Raw genomic sequence first — 19,656 nt, 5'->3', positions numbered from 1 at the left:
GATAATTAGCTCATGCCATTGTTCCTTTATGTAACAGTACACGGGACCAAAAGTAAGACAATATTTCACTTGGTGAGGATTAAATTCTTTATGTTTGTGTTTGACACCATATTAAAATAAATTCATTTATATGATGGCAGCCAACATTATGGTGGGAGAAAACTGTGCAGAGCCTGGGGGAAACCCACAAACATCTGCAGGTTGTTATTTTTTAAATCTAACTGCTAGATCAAAGCACAAATGTCAGATGTCCTAAGTTCTTATACATAAAGAAATCTTGCCATCATGAATATCAGAATTGTATTTCTTAATGTTCAGAGGTGCTAATGAATGTGTAATAGATTAATTTAACTGAACACCTTCATGTGCCACTCGGAAACCTGATGCAAAACCACACTAACCACATTGTTGGGTCATGGATTCCTGAAACTGGCACTACAAATACCTACCTACTGTTAATGGATTCCTGAATTCGGCACTACATATACCCACCTACCGTTAATGGATTCCTGAATTTGGCACTACAAATACCACCTACTGTCAATGGATTGCTGAATTCGGCACTACATATACCCACCTACTGTCAATGGATTGCTGTATCTGGCACTACAAATACCCACTTACTGTTAATGGATTCCTGAATTTGGCACTACAAATACCCACCTACCGTTAATGGATTCCTGAATTTGGCACTACAAATACCCACCTACTGTTAATGGATTCCTGAATTTGGCACTACAAATACCAACCTACTGTTAATGGATTCCTGAACTTGGCACTACAAATACCCACCTACAGTTAATGGATTCCTGAATTTGGCACTACAAATACCCACCTACTGTCAGTGGATTGCTGAATTTGGCACTACAAATACCCACCTGCTGTTAATGGATTGCTGAATTTGGCACTACAAATACCCACCTACTGTTAATGGATTGCTGAATTTGGCACTACAAATACCCACCTACTGTACATTTTACCAGCAAATAAATGTCAAAGCCATTGCATAAGTTGAAGAAACACGAACACATCAAGGGCAATTACTCTTAGTCACAGAAGTAAGGGGGACAACTCACTGTAACATGACACCATCTGCAGTGCAGGCCTGTAACTCCATTATATGTTTTAATTGATTTGCGACACTTATCACATTTTCCTGGACAATTGCCTTCCACCCAGTGATGATTCATTACCTAGTAAAACAGGAAAATAAGCAAATATTTAAGGTACTTGGCAAACACACAATAAAAGGTGATATCCAATAATACTGTGATTTTTGCATGGAATGCTGCAAATTGTAGGTACAAAACAATCACTTTACTTCAATTACATGTAAGTCTTGTACTCACAACTTAATAAAACAAAATACTCTATACATTCTTTTATCATGTGACTTTCATTATTTAAATCAGCAGCTTAATTTTTGATGACATCTTAGTGAACAAATTATTCATGTACTTACCAAACACAACAGCATTTACTTTTGGTGGGGAAACAAATTCAAATTTCTGAAATATGTGTGCGACCCATCACAAAATACACAAAATCACAATATTTATATGAGGGTGAGCATTCAAAATGTGCCAACACATAGATGTAATCAAATGGAAAATAACTTTAATATGGAGTACAATTTCTAAATTAAGCACTAATCTGGAATGCCTTCATACTTTGTATCAGTCAATAAAACTTCTTAATGTACAGTCTTACAGTTAAGATAAATATACATGTTGAATAAACTGTGCTCAGCCAGCTTGAGCAGTTAGTAGATAGAGCAGAGGAGAAAGCATAATGTTAGAGAGCTCATCGCAAACTCATTTTAACAATAATTTTAAACATCTATCTTAATGTTTCAGTCATTAACTCTGTAAAAATGTGCACAAATATTTTTATTTGCTACACCTTAAAATTTTCCTGAAGTCATCACAAAATAAACAGATCAAAACATTTTAACATCAGAAGGCTGCTTGGATGAGCTGGACACAGCAGTATTAGATAGAGGAGTGTGGATGGCTATAGTCACAACAGTAGATTATGTATTACTTAGTTAAAAAAAAAACTCTCATGGTCAATGTCAACAGAACAGAGTTCGCATGAGTGACAAAAGATTCTAATCCTACTTCTAAATTCATGTACATTTATTCTACAGTTGAAGACATCTAGGACTACAGAGTACTTTGTTTATACCCTAATTCCTCAACCTTCTCCCATATCAAAGACCAATTTCAGTGCATGGTTTTCATTTGAATTTTGGAGACAAAACTACAATGGTTGGACTAGCCAATTTCATGGCTTTACAAAAAGTCTAATTTTATCAGTCTACACAGAATAAAGCCATCATAATTTGCTTGAATTATGCAATAATTACAAGGTCACCTTGTAACCATGTGAAAAGGTTGACAGGATTAGGGTAACCACTGGCTATTGTACGGGTGAAATAACTGCACATACACATTAAACTGTGCAATCCTACAACTGACAGAACATAAACACAAACCAGAAACTGCCATCTATGTGAATCTGATCTTGATAATTGTGTTGCAATAACCTACATGTATACATCAACCATAATGTTAACTAGCTACTTCCACTTTAAATCTTTACACATTTCACTACTTGTTTTAAAAAGACTTCCAAAATATGGTTTGCTCAGTATCAAGATGTGTACTTGACACGATGGACTACACACACTCCTGTTACATTCCTTATGCCAGCTACATTTATTGATGTTATTTCATCATTACTGTGTACAACATCTATGATAAACAAACAAATGATTATACGGCCTACCTGTGAGTTGACATAATATTTCTGACATAGAAATGAGAAATACTGCAAAACCTCAGACTCCAGCAAACACTCATCCAACTAAGAGAGAACCTCAACAATCTCAGATTTATGACTACCAAATTTAAAATGTGCCTTGAAATGTTCTTGTCCAAAAACAGACACTACTTAGCATTTATTCTATGTCCTTGTGCTAACAAATGTGTAGTATATGACCCATCAAACCCATCAAATTTGTCATTAAATTTCGACTTATATTCCCTTATATAACAGTTGCCAGCATTATGGTGGGAGAAAAGCGGGTAGAGCCCGGATTGGGGGTGGGAGTGGGTGTGTGGGGTTCAGGGTGGTCTGTATTGGTACCATCTAAAAGTGACACACTAAAAGTATGATGCAAGCATCATTCCTACGTTATCACAACTTTACCTTGTGCAGGTGAAGCATGGCACATGCAGCAGTTGGTGAGTACAAAACGGGGCTATGTGAGGCACAAGACAGGCACAGTGAAATAAGAAGAGAGAAGAGGTGAGGAGAGCCATGGGTGGGCTGGCTGAGCACTTACTTGACTTACTTGTGACGTTTTCTTCGACTTGACGTACGTCGTAATACAAGAGGCAGGGGCTCTTTGGACACATCTCTCGTGAACAGTATATTTACAAACTAAGAACATAAAATTAGAAATCTCACAGTATGCCACTTCTAAACATTTAACAGTCCATGTAAAATTCTTCCAAAGTTTAAAAGTTTAAATCTTTGAATCAGAAATAATATCTTTAACAAAGGAGGAGGATAATACCCTGCATTTGCCATAGTTCAGTATCAAACCTCTTTCTGTCAAATTCAGAAATCTGTATCTATCATAATCAACAGAGGACAGTATTGTTTCAGAAGGGACAAAATCTTGCAGATGCTACAAACTGGGGAAATCTTTAAATCATTTGCACACAGTTACACATGCGTAAGTACTGTAAAGTAAAGAGAAAGAAAATGAGCTGATAAATTAACTCTATTTGTATTTCGTTGCAAACTTACACATACATCAGAGTGTTTGTTTGTGGTTGTAGAGTTACAAGTACAACAGAGTCCCAGTTTGTGGTTGTAGACTTACATGTAAAACAGAGTCCTTGTTTATGGTTGTAGACTTACATGTACAACAGAGTCCCAGTTTGTGGTTGTAGATTTACAAGTACAACAGATTCCCAGTTTGTGGTTGTAGATTTACAAGTACAACAGAGTCCCAATTTGTGGTTGTAGACTTACATGTAAAACAGAGTCCTTGTTTAGTCTCAGTTTGTGGTTGTAGACTTACACGAGTCCTTATTTGTGGTTGAAGACTTACATGTACAAGAGGGTCCTTGCTAGTGGTTGTAGACTTACATGTACAAGAGGGTCCTTGCTTGTGGTTGTAGATTTACATGTAAAACAGAGTCCTTGTTTGTGGTTGCAGACTTACATGTACAACAGAGCCCTTGTTTGCCTAGGCCCACCAGGAGGTTGAGACAGAGATTGCAGTAGGCTGGTTTGCTAAAATGTTTGAGTCTCCACACATGGGTGCCATCATCCTTCACATTCTGCAGCTGTTGTAAAGTATACCAGAAAAGAACATAGTGAATACAGTGTAAGTGTACAGAACATTGTGAATACAATGCAGATGTACAGGACATAGTCAGTACAGTGTAGGTGTACAGAACATAGTGAAATACAATGCAGATGTACGGGACATAGTGAGTACAGTGTAGGTGTACAGAACATAGTGAAATACAATGCAGATGTACGGGACATAGTCAGTACAGTGTAGGTGTACAGAACATAGTGAATACAATGCAGATGTACAGGACATAGTCAGTACAGTGTAGGTGTACAGAACATAGTGAAATACAATGCAGATGTACGGGACATAGTGAGTACAGTGTAGGTGTACAGAACATAGTGAAATATAATGCAGATGTACGGGACATAGTCAGTACAGTGTAGGTGTACAGAACATAGTGAATACAATGCAGATGTACGGGACATAGTCAGTACAGTGTAGGTGTACAGAACATAGTGAATACAATGCAGATGTACAGGACATAGTCAGTACAGTGTAGGTGTACAGAACATAGTGAATACAATGCAGATGTACGGGACATAGTCAGTACGGTGTAGGTGTACAGAACATAGTGAATACAATGCAGATGTACGGGACATAGTCAGTACAGTGTAGGTGTACAGAACATAGTGAATACAATGCAGATGTACGGGACATAGTCAGTACAGTGTAGGTGTACAGAACATAGTGAATACAATGCAGATGTACGGGACATAGTCAGTACAGTGTAGGTGTACAGAACATAGTGAATACAATGCAGATGTATGGGACATAGTCAGTACAGTGTAGGTGTACAGAACATAGTGAATACAATGCAGATGTACGGGACATAGTCAGTACAGTGTAGGTGTACAGAACATAGTGAATACAATGCAGATGTACGGGACATAGTCAGTACAGTGTAGGTGTACAGAACATAGTGAATACAATGCAGATGTACGGGACATAGTCAGTACAGTGTAGGTGTACAGAAAATAGTGAATACAATGCAGATGTACAGGACATAGTACGGTGTAGGTGTACAGAACATAGTCAATACAATGCAGATGTACGGGGACATAGTCAGTATGGTGTAGGTGTACAGAACATAGTCAATACAATGCAGATGTACGGGACATAGTCAGTACAGTGTAGGTGTACAGAACATAGTGAAATACAATGCAGATGTACGGGGCATAGTCAGTACAGTGTAGGTGTACAGAACATAATCAATACAGTGTAGGGGTACAAAACATAGTCAATACAATGCAGATGTACGGGACATAGTCAGTACAGTGTAGGTGTACAGGACATACTCAATAGAGTGTATGTGAACAGAACATAGTCAGTACTGTGAAGGTGTACAAAACATAGTCAATACAGTGCAGAGGTACAGGGCACAATCAGTACAATCAAGGTGTGCAGAACATACTCAATACAGTGTACGTGAACAGGACATAGTCAATACAGTGTAGGTGTACAAAACATAATCAATACAGTATAGTTGTAGAGAACATAATCAATACAGTGTAGGTGTACAGAACATAGTCAGTACAGGGTAGGTGTAAACAACATAATCAATACAGTGTAGGTGTACAGAACATAAACAATAGAGTGTAGGTGTACAGGACATAATCAATACAGTGTAGGTGTACAGAACATAGTCAGTACAGGGTAGGTGTAAACAACATAATCAATACAGTGTAGGTGTACAGAACATAATCAATACAGTGTAGGTGTACAGGACATAATCAATACAGTGTAGGGGTACAGAACATAATCAATACAGTGTAGGTGTACAGGACATAATCAATACAGTGTAGGGGTACAGAACATAACCAATACAATGTAGGTGCACACAACACAATCAATACAGTGTAGGGGTACAGGACATAATCAATACAGTGTAGGGGTACAGAACATAACCAATACAATGTAGGTGCACACAACACAATCAATACAGTGTAGGGGTACAGAACATAGTGAAATACAATGCAGATGTACGGGACATAGTCAGTACAGTGTAGGTGTACAAAACATAGTGAATACAATGCACATGTACGGGACATAGTCATTACAGTGTAGGTGTACAGAACATAATCAATACAGTGTAGGTGGACAGGACAGTCAATTTTGATTTTAAAATCAGTGGCTTAATTGTTTAAAATGCCCTACGTTTTGTTAAACTTTATGTCTATATGACAATCTACATCAATTAGAGGTGGACAAACATTGTACATGTAATAGTTTCCCTAACAGTGATGACCACTGGGCACACCCATTGTCCACTCTATGCTCATCCAGGTAACCTGTGCAATATAGAACAAACTTACAGTGTCTAACCCCAGGAGAACCAGGAGGGGTATTGTGGTCAGACCACCCTTCTTCCACTCTTCTAGAGACACGGTCCCATCAGCATCATAGTCTATCTCTATCATCATATCTTGTAAGATCTGAAACAACAACAACAACATTCTGAACATGTATAATGTATATATTTACATATAAGCTGTAAAAGTATGATATTTTCGACATTTTTCTCGACAAAGGAAACTCAAAGAACTCATATTTATTCGTAAGCTTCTTCCCTTGTTATCGTTGATTTGAAAATTCATGAAAATAACCCCTACAGACAAGGTGCACACCTCAGTATGAGGTATAGATGAGGTGTATATGGGGTGTACACCTTATGTACACCTTAGTGTGAGGTGTAGATGAGGTGTAAACCCCGTCTATATTATCTGAAGTGTACCTCAAATACACTCCAGCCATATGCCTACACCTCAGAGCATGATATTAATGTAATACTTGTTCTTGCTTTAAATACAACGTAAATCTATCCAAGAACATGTTAAATGTTAGGTATGCAAAACTCAAATCTCCAGAGTGGTCAGTACAAATGACCTGTAACCAAGCTGTGCAAGACTAATGCTCTGTAAGCCAAATGAGCCTGTGAGGGCCCATATACATAGGAGACATCTACATTCACCAGTAAAAATGCAAATCTGGACTGGTAACATCATGGCAAAGGTTGTCATACAGAGTGTCCCTCTTGGGATGTGAACACCATATAAAGCATCTCATATAATAATATCTTAAGTTATTTAATTTTATTTCAGTCAATTTACAATGACATTCTTTCTTCCCCATACACATACTTAGCTTCACACACAAAAAACAATACATAGGAAACATGTACTTCAGTATCAGTGTTCACGGAACTGGGACTGATTCACCAGGCACATTTTGATCCACATTGTGTGTGAATTAGTATTACTATAAAGAGTAAAAACAGACCTTAGCCTCATACCTGTATAAACTGTATCTAATCTGACTGAGCATTATGCTGCTGGTGAGTTGTGGATTACAGGTATGTTAATCTGACTGAGCATTATGCTGCTGGTGAGTTGTGGATTACAGGTATGTTTATCTGACTGAGCATTATGCTGCTGGTGACTTGTGGATTACAGGTATGTTAATCTGACTGAGCATTATGCTGCTGGTGACTTGTGGATTACAGGTATGTTAATCTGACTGAGCATTATGCTGCTGGTGAGTTGTGGATTACAAGTATGTTAATCTGACTGAGCATTATGCTGCTGGTGACTTGTGGATTACAGGTATGTTAATCTGACTGAGCATTATGCTGCTGGTGAGTTGTGGATTACAGGTATGTTAATCTGACTGAGCATTATGCTGCTGGTGACTTGTGGATTACAGGCATGTTAATCTGACTGAGCATTATGGTGCTGGTGAGTTGTGGATTACAGGTATGTTAATCTGACTGAGCATTATGCTGCTGGTGAGTTGTGGATTACAGGTATGTTAATCTGACTGAGCATTATGCTGCTGGTGAGTTGTGGATTACAGGTATGTTAATCTGTCTGAGCATTATGCTGCTGGTGACTTGTGGATTACAGGTATGTTAATCTGACTGAGCATTATGCTGCTGGTGACTTGTGGATTACAGGTATGTTAATCTGACTGAGCATTATGCTGCTGGTGACTTGTGTATGACCACTTACAGGCTTCAGCTCTGAGACATCCCAGCCTAAGTACTCAGCCACTGACATCATTTGGTTCACTATACAGTCTATCTCCTACCAACAAAAAGCCACGTAAACATGAAATTCAACATACATATCAATGTTATGTATATAGACACAAGAAATGTGGTGCAAAATATTACACCATTAAGTATATGAATAATCTTTTTACAACTACATACTTCATAATACTTAATCCTATTTGATGTTATTTTCACACTATTTAGGTTTACTACCCAAGTCTTTAACTTATTTCATATACAATATACTCTGACTCCCAACCATATATCCATTGTTTTCAGACGGAGGAGAGAATGTTTACTTAAAAGTGCAGAATTCATATTCCCCGTCACTGCTTGTAGAACGATCTGATCACAGCCAACTATGTTTACTCTTATGTCATGCATCAGGAAATTGTTGATAAACTTCCATTCTATAAACAACTTGAGCAGCATTTAGACCTAATCAGGAACAGACATGCGTATACTTACAGTTGCATCTAGAATTCCATTTCCATCAGTATCATAGAGCCGAAACATAACTGTGGAGAAAAAAAACATCACCATACATAAAAAAAATATAAAATTAGTAACTGACTCCATGTAAAGACATCTTTAAATGCATAATTAGAATTGCTAACCTTGAGTCAGTGTGTGAATTGAACTAGAGTAACTACATGGGGGTTATGTAGCAAAAGCCAAGGGAAAGGCCCAATATGGGGCTTACATGTAGATACAAAAATTGAAGTCAAATATTTGTAAAATCCTTTCCAACAATGACCTTGTTATTCTCCTTAAAGTTTAAAACCATGTATTCAAACACAAAATATACATGTAGCCTGGGGTTTCTGAACTTGTGTGTCTCAAAAGACCATCTGAAAGCAGATGTAGCTATCAAATCGTTAACAAAACATTTTTTTTCCCATCTATCAAGGACTGAAAAAATATAATGTGCGTCACTTTCACCTATTTTAATAGTAAAACAGAAACTATACATTCTACAAAAGACCCTCGTTAATACAGACCCCTTTGCAAAATCCAGTATGAACACATACTAAATTCTTCACAAAACATTGTATTTCTTGTCAAAGCATAGTATGCATTGTGACCGACAAAGATGTTCTTAGTGTACCATGTTACCATAACAAACCAGACATCACACTTCTACCTGACTCATTGATGTCATTAGGTACTGTACTACTGCATATCCTGCACATTATGTCACCTGAGATAGGCTAAGTGGAATTAACCCTCTCACTGTGCAATGTTTATGCTTCACTTGTGTCCATTAAAATTCCTGACAGGTCATTGGTGTATGTACATGTACGTTACAATCAGTTGTGAGGATGTGTAAACCCAACAAATCAGCTACATGCAAACGTGTTTACTGAAATACTGTTTAATGTCATACTTGAGAATTATTCACTTATACATAATGGGAGTCCGTATTTTGGGTAGAGGAGACCATAATGCTCAGGGTAATTAAATCAGTAGTCTTGGGCAAGTTGCTGGGAAGCTTTCCCTCCCTACCTGTAGATAGGCAAACAATATTGGTGGAACACAAGTGGCCATCAATGGATATTAGCCTGGGCAAATGGCCACATGAGTACTGTCCATTGCACAAGGGTGGAAGGCACATTTAGCCACTGGACCAGGGCCTGCTCCTGGACCATACCAGCTAAAAGTTACAACCATGTCAGCTTTACTGACTGACTCCCAGGCTAGTTTATTACATGTCCACAGCTGTACTGACTGACTCCCAGGCCAGTTTATCACATGTCCACAGCTGTACTAACTGACTCCCAGGCCAGTTTATCACATGTCCACAGCTGAACTAACTGACTCCCAGGCCAGTTTATCACATGTCCACAGCTGTACTGACTGACTCCCAGGCCAGTTTATCACATGTCCACAGCTGTACTAACTGACTCCCAGGCCAGTTTATCACATGTCCACAGCTGTACTGACTGACTCCCAGGCCAGTTTATCACATGTCCACAGCTGTACTAACTGACTCCCAGGCCAGTTTATCACATGTCCACAGCTGTACTAACTGATTCCCAGTGATCTATTTATTTCATCCTGCTTAACGCCATACTTGAGCACTTTCACATATATGATGGCAACCCACTTCACAGATGGAAGATATTGAAAAATCATGTTACACTCCAGTTTGTGAGACACTCAGCAATACTTACACTCCATTTTGTGAGACACTCAGCAATACTTACACTCCTTCTTGTGAGACAGTCTGCAATAATTAGTCCTTCTTGTGAGACACTCAGCAATACTTACACTCCATTTTGTGAGACACTCAGCAATACTTACACTCCTTCTTGTGAGAGTCTGCAATAATTACACTCCTTCTTGTGAGACACTCAGCAATACTTACACTGCATTTTGTGAGACACTCAGCAATACTTACACTCCATTTTGTGAGACATTCAGCAATACCTACACTCCTTCTTGTGAGACACTCTGCAATACTTACACTCCATTTTGTGAAACACTCAGCAATACTTACACTCCATTTTGTGAAACACTCAGCAATACTTACACCCCACCCAAGTTAGATGGAGGAAATTGGAGAACCACTTAGTAACATACACTCCAGTTTGTGGGACACTCATTAATACATACACTCCAGTTTGTGATTACACTTGGGAATACTTAGACTCCAGTTTGTGAGGCACTCAGCAATTCTTACACTCCACCACATGAGACACATTCATGAATATATAAAAACAGTTTGTTAGACATTCAGCTACACTTACACTCCAGTTTGTCCTCAGGACGGCCAGCCTCCAGTAGGGACAGGTAACAGACCAGATCTTTCAGGTAGATGTGGCCTGTCTTTACATCCAGACTGGAGCTCCGCGTCTTCACGAGTTTCAGATCAATGCCGCCTGATTTAAGAAGGGAGGGATTAGACTGGCGCACCCAGGGATCTGTGCTGTCTATAGCATGCCCTGAAATAGGGGGCACATGTACTTCTCTCTGTCAGACAAATACATTCACTACCTACATACATGTGCTTCTCTGACAAACACATTCTCTATCTACATACATGTGCCCAGAAGCAGGAAGGTGTCTACACACTACTCGCAAGGTCAGTCTACCTGGTACTTCAGTTTCCACATGTTCTGTATTTATGCTTAGAAATGACTGTTTCGTTTTGATAATGATGGGCTGGAATTTTGCTTTATGTTCAATGACTTATGCAAAAGGGATATATACACATTTAAATGCATGAAACGAACATTACACTTCGTAATGAAGTAAGATAACCAAATGTGTAATGTTTAAATATCATCCCACATTTTCATCAGAAAGAGCACCAAGGAAAGAGACCTGTTTCTATATCATATACGGTGTACATTGTACCTTACCAATAGCCAATACTTTAATAAATGTATATATATGTACAGTTGTATGTAGGCCTGTGCTTATAATGGATATTATTGGATTTAATACAATCAGGTACACTTTGAATATTTGGAAAAACGATCAGAAGTCCATTGCCTTTACTTTTTGGTACATGATGTTTTTAGAGGCTGGGTAAGGTATCAACACCACTGATGACACAACAATGACAACAACAACAACATGCACAACAATCTTCCCTTCCCAATCTTTGCACATGATGCAGTAATGAAAAAAACAAAACACAAATCAAGGTAAGAAAACTGTTGGATGCAGACTAAGAAGAAAAGGAAAACATTTGTTAAAGTAATGGTTAACATGAAAAGGTTGTTAAGGCCACACCATTGGGATGTACTCTGTAGTCATTACCAAGTATAACTGTTTAACAGGTTGACTTCTATACTGCTGTAAAAGTCTGAGAGATCTGGAAACTGTGTCTACAGTCCTACATGGTTCACCTAACAACTTCAAGCCTCTCAGGTACAGCCCGTGAACCTAATCCAAGTTAGCTTTATTGGATCTTCCACATCATAAGATCCTTCTGATATCATCAAGTATGCAGTCAACACACACATGCACAGTATTTGTTATCATCAGGTATGCAGTCAACACACACATGTACAGTATGTATTATCATCAGGTATGCAGTCAACACACACATGTACAGTATGTATTATCATAAGGTATGCACTCAACACACATATGTACAGTATGTGTTATCATCAGGTATGCAGTCAACACACACATGTACAGTATATATTATCATCAGGTATGCAGTCAACACACACATGTATGTGTTATCATCAGGTATGCAGTCAACACACACATGTACAATATTTGTTATCAGGTATACAGTCAACACATACATGTGCGTGTTATCATCAGCTATGCACTCAACACATACATGTACAGTATGTGTTATCATCAGGTATGCAGTCAACACACACATGTACAGTATGTGTTATCATCAGGTATGCAGTCAACACACACATGTACAGTATGCGTTATCATAAGGTATGCAGTCAACACACACATGTACAGTATGTCTTATCATCAGGTATGCAGTCAACACACACATGTACAGTATGTGTTATCATCAGGTATGCAGTCAACACACACATGTACAGTATGTATTATCATCAGGCATGCAGTCAACACACACATGTACAGTATATATTATCATCAGGTATGCAGTCAACACACATGTACAGTATGTGTTATCATCAGGTATGCAGTCAACACACACATGTACAGTATGTCTTATCATCAGGTATGCAGTCAACACACACATGTACAGTATGTGTTATCATCAGGTATGCAGTCAACACACATATGTACAGTATGTATTATCATCAGGCATGCAGTCAACACACACATGTACAGTATATATTATCATCAGGTATGCAGTCAACACACCCATGTACAGTATGTGTTATCATCAGGTATGCACTCAACACACACATGTACAGTATGCGTTATCATATGGTATGCAGTCAACACACACATGTACAGTATGTGTTATCATCAGGTATGCAGTCAACACACACATGTACAGTATGTGTTATCATCAGGTATGCACTCAACACACACATGTACAGTATGTGTTATCATCAGGTATGCACTCAACACACACATGTACAGTATGTGTTATCATCAGGTATGCAGTCAACACACACATGTACAGCATGTATTATCATCAGGTATGCTGTCAACACACACATGTACAGTATGTGTTATCATCAGGTATGCAGTCAACACACACACGTACAGTATGTATTATCATCAGGTATGCAGTCAACACACACAAGGATGAGCAGAACACATGTACAGTATGTATTATCATCAGGTGTGCAGTCAACACACACAAGGATGAGCAGAACACATGTACAGTGTGTATTATCATCAGGTGTGCAGTCAACACACACAAGGATGAGCAGAACACATGTACAGTATGTATTATCATCAGGTGTGCAGTCAACACACACAAGGATGAGCAGAACACATGTACAGTATGTATTATCATCAGGTGTGCAGTCAACACACACAAGGATGAGCAGAACACATGTACAGTATGTGTTATCATAAGGTATGCAGTCAACACACACATGTACAGTATGTATTATCATCAGGTATGCAGTCAACACACACATGTACAGTATGTGTTATCATCAGGTATGCAGTCAACACACACAAGGATGAGCCGAACACATGTATATATGTATTACCATTCTCATACAACCCATCAACTCGAACTACAAGTAAGTGATTTACATTCAGTGTTGAACACCATGATCAAAGATTGCATACCAACACTTGAGAAGGGAATACAAACACATCATAGTTTTTTTCCTATATCAGATCTGTTACTCAAAAGAACTAATAAAAGTTCTGCCAATTACTCAATTACCAGAAATACCAATGGTGACAATTTTTTGGCCCAAGATTTTATGTAGATAAAAGAAATTCAAATGTACACATGTAAAGGCAGATATAAATAACCATGGAATTGGACGTTGAACAATTAGCGACATTACCGTTGTGAACGCTATGTATGCTGTGGTTAGACTTTTTGGACGAGGAGCGAGAATGGTTTGATGTGTCTGTGACTTCTTCCACCTTTTCGACCAGGGCTGGGCTGGACACTGCCATGGAGGGGTGACTGGCTGCAGAAGCTGAACCTGGAGGCAAAGAGCAGTGAGAACACAGGTGAAAACTGACCACTGACCAATACAGGTATTCAAGTGTTAACAAGGACAATCTGATAGCAAGGAAAGTAGTTTCCTGTGAACACTTTAACTAATAATAATACATCTCATATGTAGAAGCTGTATGAATATCAAACACATCTAAGAGAAAATACACCTGCTCTAAAATACTCAGACAGCTATTAAATTATGGATTGTGTAGCATATCTCAAACATAAAACATCAATCCCCAGAAAATCCCCAATGGAAAATCAACAAATAAATAAATAATAAAATGTAATATGAATATATGCACTAGTGTTGTGCAATGCCTAATCATTAATGTGATTGTGCTGTAAGGCTTGAGTGAGGCTGACACTCCCAATTTGGGTAAAATATTTAGATTTGCTTCATGGGAAAAAATAAAGAGCCTATTTTTCCTGTCATATAATTTACATGTCTATGATGCAAAGACATTCATACTGCTGAGTCACAAAAAGTTGATTACTGCGGGGCAAGGACAGGTAACCTATACTCATCACAAACGTGTCCACGAGATAACCACTTCAAACCTGTTAAATAATGCATACATAGATCATTATTAATGAGTTTCAGCATGAGGTACTAACCCCTCTGCTTACTCCCACATCTACATCAGATACCTCCTTTTTTTCCGGCTCACTGCTATTTCAGAAAATCTTTTATCAAGGCAGTGAAGACCCATTAATTACTGGCAACGTCAGAACCGCTTTAGACAGCACCAGCCTGTAAAATGTCGAAGGCCATTCTCAGGCTGATTAATTTTATATCAATTAGCAATCGTTTCCTGACAATCTTTTTTCAAGTGATTGATCCACAGTAAGTAGATAGGACATAATTATACCAGCTATTCTAGAGCTACATCAAAAGCATAAATATCTCAGAGTTTCCGATAATCTGTTCTGGTTAGACACGCCTTGCCATCACATGGAAGCTTCCATCATTAGTGGACTGTCATCTGGCCTACCTGCTCATCTCTGACTAATCACATTAAAGCATACCTGCCATGCATGTTTAACAGATTGCATCAGCTGCATATGCCTGCACAGGCTGACCTCTAACCTTTACCAGGATTACAATCTCAACCACTGCATTTCTCCACTAAAACACCACACTTCAATTATGTAATAAACATAGTGAGAGATAAATGTTAAGTGTCCTTATTATTATTTTAGATTTTTTTTTCTCCAGTCTGGCATTTGATGACATTGTAATACCATATGAGCTTTGGGTGCATTATGCAGAAGTCTGCATGTGTCAGCAATCACCTACACTGTACAACATACACCCACACAATGTCAATGGAAACATCAGCTACTTTAGGGCTAAACCTTTTAAATCCTTTAAAAACATGACTCTTACTTATCATTTCTCTCACAGTACTGTATGTAAAAAAGCACCTTAAAGAAAACCCTGATCATGGTTCGAACATCCTTTGAACAAAAGTAAGCGTATCAATAGACCTTTTCATGTCTATGACTTCTTTCAAAATTATAATAAACCTTTATTTTCTTCTTTTCTTATGCTAAAGCCATAAGACCCCAGGGTTACTTTATAGTCACACCTGATTACAAAGTTCTAAAGGCAGTGAAGTGATTGAAGAGGTGTACTTTGTAATGAATGGAGACACAAGGCCTCCATGGTATTTATAATTATACTAGTCCCTATTCTTATTGACAAATGCTTATTTAATAGATCTATACAATTTGGCTCTGCCTTCGTCTAATCAGCCTTATTACCCTGGGTATTACAGCTTGATTGATGACTGAATAAATATAGAGGGGGCCCACTCTCCACTCACATGGTTCACGTCGTCTATATCAGATATACACATCAAACCCAATCAACAGTCCCCCCACCTGGGAGAGTGGCTTTTTTCTCCTTATCGATACCTAAATCCCACTGCTCTTGTATTCTCTTGTAACCTCAACTTGGGTGTAATCAATTCAACACTTGGATGAGGTGCAAGCTTTATACACAAATCCCACCATACACTAATTACTTGCTAATATAGCCAAAATTAATTTCCTGATTTTTGTCACACTGTCTACCTGCAAGTAACAACAGTTCAAGACGAATCACATATGCACTCTACACACATGTATAATGTATGTTCATGTGTTGGGTGCGGACCACAATCTTAGTGCAAGTGAATTACTCTCTGTACATCATACTGTATTCTTATTATCTGTGTTGCTATGTACATGTATGTACATAGTCTGAACAAAAACATAACATTTCACTCACAAATTACCTGCTAAAGATATGGAGTTTTAGAAGAAGCAAAAAGGTACATGTACCTGTAAATCTCTTACAAATTTTTACCTGGCTGCCTTACATGAGTCTAGTGTTGTCAGGTTATAGTGGCGTTGCTTGTGCGACAAGGTAAGTACACCATGTGTATATACATGTACATGTAAATATGATATGAAGAAAAAAAAAATTGACAATATTTATCAGTTAAGACACCACCATGTCTAGTGATTCTACATGGGGATTTTCTGTCTCATAACATTCAGATTTGCATTATAACTCCTGGTATAAGACATTACACTCTCAATAGATGAAACATTCGTAATGTATTATCAGAATAAATGTAATTCCTATATCTGCCATAAAAAATCACCAAACTGGTTTTCTGCAGGCAAATAAAGATCACAACTTCTTACTTTAATGATGAAACTCATATCCTCCAGTCTGAAATCATTTTACCATCCATACAACTCTTACATTATATTTCTATGATGAATGTACTTCTCAGAATCAGCCAAACTTTATTTTATCCATTTTAGTCAAATTTTAGGTCCAGTACAGTAACTTTAACGTATATGTATACTGCATGGTACAAAGAGCAACTGTAATTACATGTACTCACGGTTTTGTCATTGGCAGTAATATACAGATAAATGTAAGAATCTGTATTATTTTGATCACATGAAATACACAAATACAGAAAATGCCTGTTTTAAACAGAAAATATACATACACCATTACATGGGATGCATGTATACTATAAATCTACCTACTACAGCATTCAAAATTCTAAATAAAATCAAGACATACCTTGTGACCTCCTTTTTTTAAAAAAAAATGATAAGGAAACAAAAATGTAGGTTTGGGGAGACCTTCCAGGTGGTGGTAAGAAGCACGGTCATGCAGATATCCAGCTGGTTAGCTCAAAACTCAGCCCAGCAACCAGAGACCATGCAAACCACATCAAACAGGTTATTGACATGCTAGAACCAATGGCATCATCTCTATCAATGGATAACAAGACTAATGTACATTTGAATAGAATTCAGATTTACATTTTATGCTATTACACCAGAGAACCATTATAAGACTTCTGATTTTAATATGATTTGGAATTATGATATCACTGACAGAGAAATATACCAACCTGAAGTGTTATAAGAAGACAATTTTGCTTAGAATTCTCACATAGAGCAAATTTAACCAGACCAACTTCACCAATGTAAGAAAACTGCATGCAAAAACCAGAATAGCCAGGCAGAATGAAACACACAAGTATCAAATACAAAAAAGTATGAAAATAAGCCAAATCCAAGAATGCATTCACCAGAAACAGATTAGGCAAAATCCCCTGCACCAATCAAGGCAACTGCCAGGAAACAAATAGGTATGGCATTTTCACTGGTCATTTTTTTCTTCAAATATTAAAAAAACATTGGGCAAAAATGCATGCGCTTGAAATGAAAATTTGGCCAAACATGCTCAGTAAAATATTGTAAGGGTTTGCCACCATGCTGCATGCACAGCCTTAGAGGGTAAGACCAAGGTGAGTCAGTGGTTAGTACCTGCCCGGCTTCTCTTGCCAGAGTCACCCCCGCTGCTATCATGACGACTGTGCCCCTTCTCACCACCACCTAGGTGGCCAAGGCCGTGTAATTTTTCGGTTAATCCGTGCAATTTCTCGGCGAGGAGTCCATGATGTTTTTCAGATTTCTCATGATGCGAATCGCCTGCCGTGTGCATCATGGGACCACATGACTGGGATAGCACCATAACACCATCGCGCATCTTCTCCTTACCAAGATTTGAGCTTCCATCTGTAGGTGTCTTCAGGAACGATAAGAACAAGTGTTTGCATAGATCCTCGGGCAGTTTGGCTTCCATATAGGTTTCCATGAACAAGGCAAACCCTTCATAATCGATGGGCTGAAACATACAAGATAGCCATGAGAGAAACCACTTAATCAGGCGCCCAGGCTCTAATGTGTGAAATGCAACAGAGATCTGGAATTCATGAGCACATAATATTAATAACAATAAAACATGAAACCATAACACATCAGTGAAATGTAGGATAAGATTGTCATGACTCAAATTAATGTACAAAGACATAGAGCCCTCCCCTCCCCCTCTCCCTCCCTCACCATCAACCTAGTATCCAACACAACCATCACACCTATCAGAATCCAAATCAATCAGCTGGTACTCAACCAATCAGCAGGTACTCAACCAATATGAAGCATCCAAACCAATCAGCAAGTATCCAACCTGTCAAGAAGTATCCAAACAAATCCCACAGAAAGCATCCAGCCCATGAAGATTTATACATCTAATCCCCATGTACCTAACCCAAAGAGTAAGTATCCAACGCAATCACCATGTAACCAACCTAATTCACAAGTATCCAACCTAACCCACAAGTATCCAATCCAATCCACAAGTATCCAAACCCATCAGTAGGTATCTAAAGCAATGTTCAAGTGGTGCCACTGTCGAGTCAACCCATCAAATTTTCCCGCTAGAATGAAAATAGAACATGCGCTCTTTCAAGTGATTGTGGCATTTGACAAATTGCTTCCTCTGAACGGAGCTTACGAAATAGACAAGGGGCTCAACCACCAACACTAAAGCTGTCAGCAAGTAACCCACAAGTAAGTCTCCAACCCACCATCAAGTATCCAACCCACAAGTAAGTCTCCAACCCACCATCAAGTATCCAACCCACAAATAAGTCTCCAACCCACCATCAAGTATCCAACCCACAAGTAAGTCTCCAACCCACCATCAAGTATCCAACCCATCAGCAAGTACTGAAACCACCAAGTATCGAATCCAATAGTAAGTATCCAAACCAT

The 19,656-nt window shown here is 38.3% G+C and overlaps 1 protein-coding gene across 10 annotated transcripts in view; it reads right to left on the bottom strand.

The window, feature by feature from the left end:
• LOC135461982 (diacylglycerol kinase beta-like) overlaps window positions 1-19,656 on the bottom strand; it is a 94,142-nt gene that overhangs the window by 25,701 nt on the left and 48,785 nt on the right. For 7 of the 10 annotated variants that reach the window (XM_064739292.1, XM_064739295.1, XM_064739294.1 and 4 more), the window contains exons 5-13: window positions 18,367-18,727; window positions 14,360-14,503; window positions 11,177-11,371; window positions 8,895-8,944; window positions 8,383-8,457; window positions 6,691-6,810; window positions 4,241-4,364; window positions 3,359-3,447; window positions 1,077-1,193 (exon numbers count right to left, since the gene is read on the bottom strand). In XM_064739292.1, the coding sequence (XP_064595362.1) occupies window positions 1,077-1,193; window positions 3,359-3,447; window positions 4,241-4,364; window positions 6,691-6,810; window positions 8,383-8,457; window positions 8,895-8,944; window positions 11,177-11,371; window positions 14,360-14,503; window positions 18,367-18,727 (1,275 nt within the window). The remainder of the gene's footprint in view (window positions 1-1,076; window positions 1,194-3,358; window positions 3,448-4,240; window positions 4,365-6,690; window positions 6,811-8,382; window positions 8,458-8,894; window positions 8,945-11,176; window positions 11,372-14,359; window positions 14,504-18,366; window positions 18,728-19,656) is intronic. The other 3 variants (XM_064739300.1, XM_064739301.1, XM_064739302.1) reach the window with 3 other exon arrangements.

This window comes from Liolophura sinensis, chromosome 1, assembly GCF_032854445.1.
Source record: "Liolophura sinensis isolate JHLJ2023 chromosome 1, CUHK_Ljap_v2, whole genome shotgun sequence".
Lineage (NCBI taxonomy): Eukaryota > Metazoa > Mollusca > Polyplacophora > Chitonida > Chitonidae > Liolophura > Liolophura sinensis.
The sequence above is the reverse complement of the archived record's forward strand: the minus strand, read 5'-3'. Positions and strand labels throughout refer to the sequence as shown.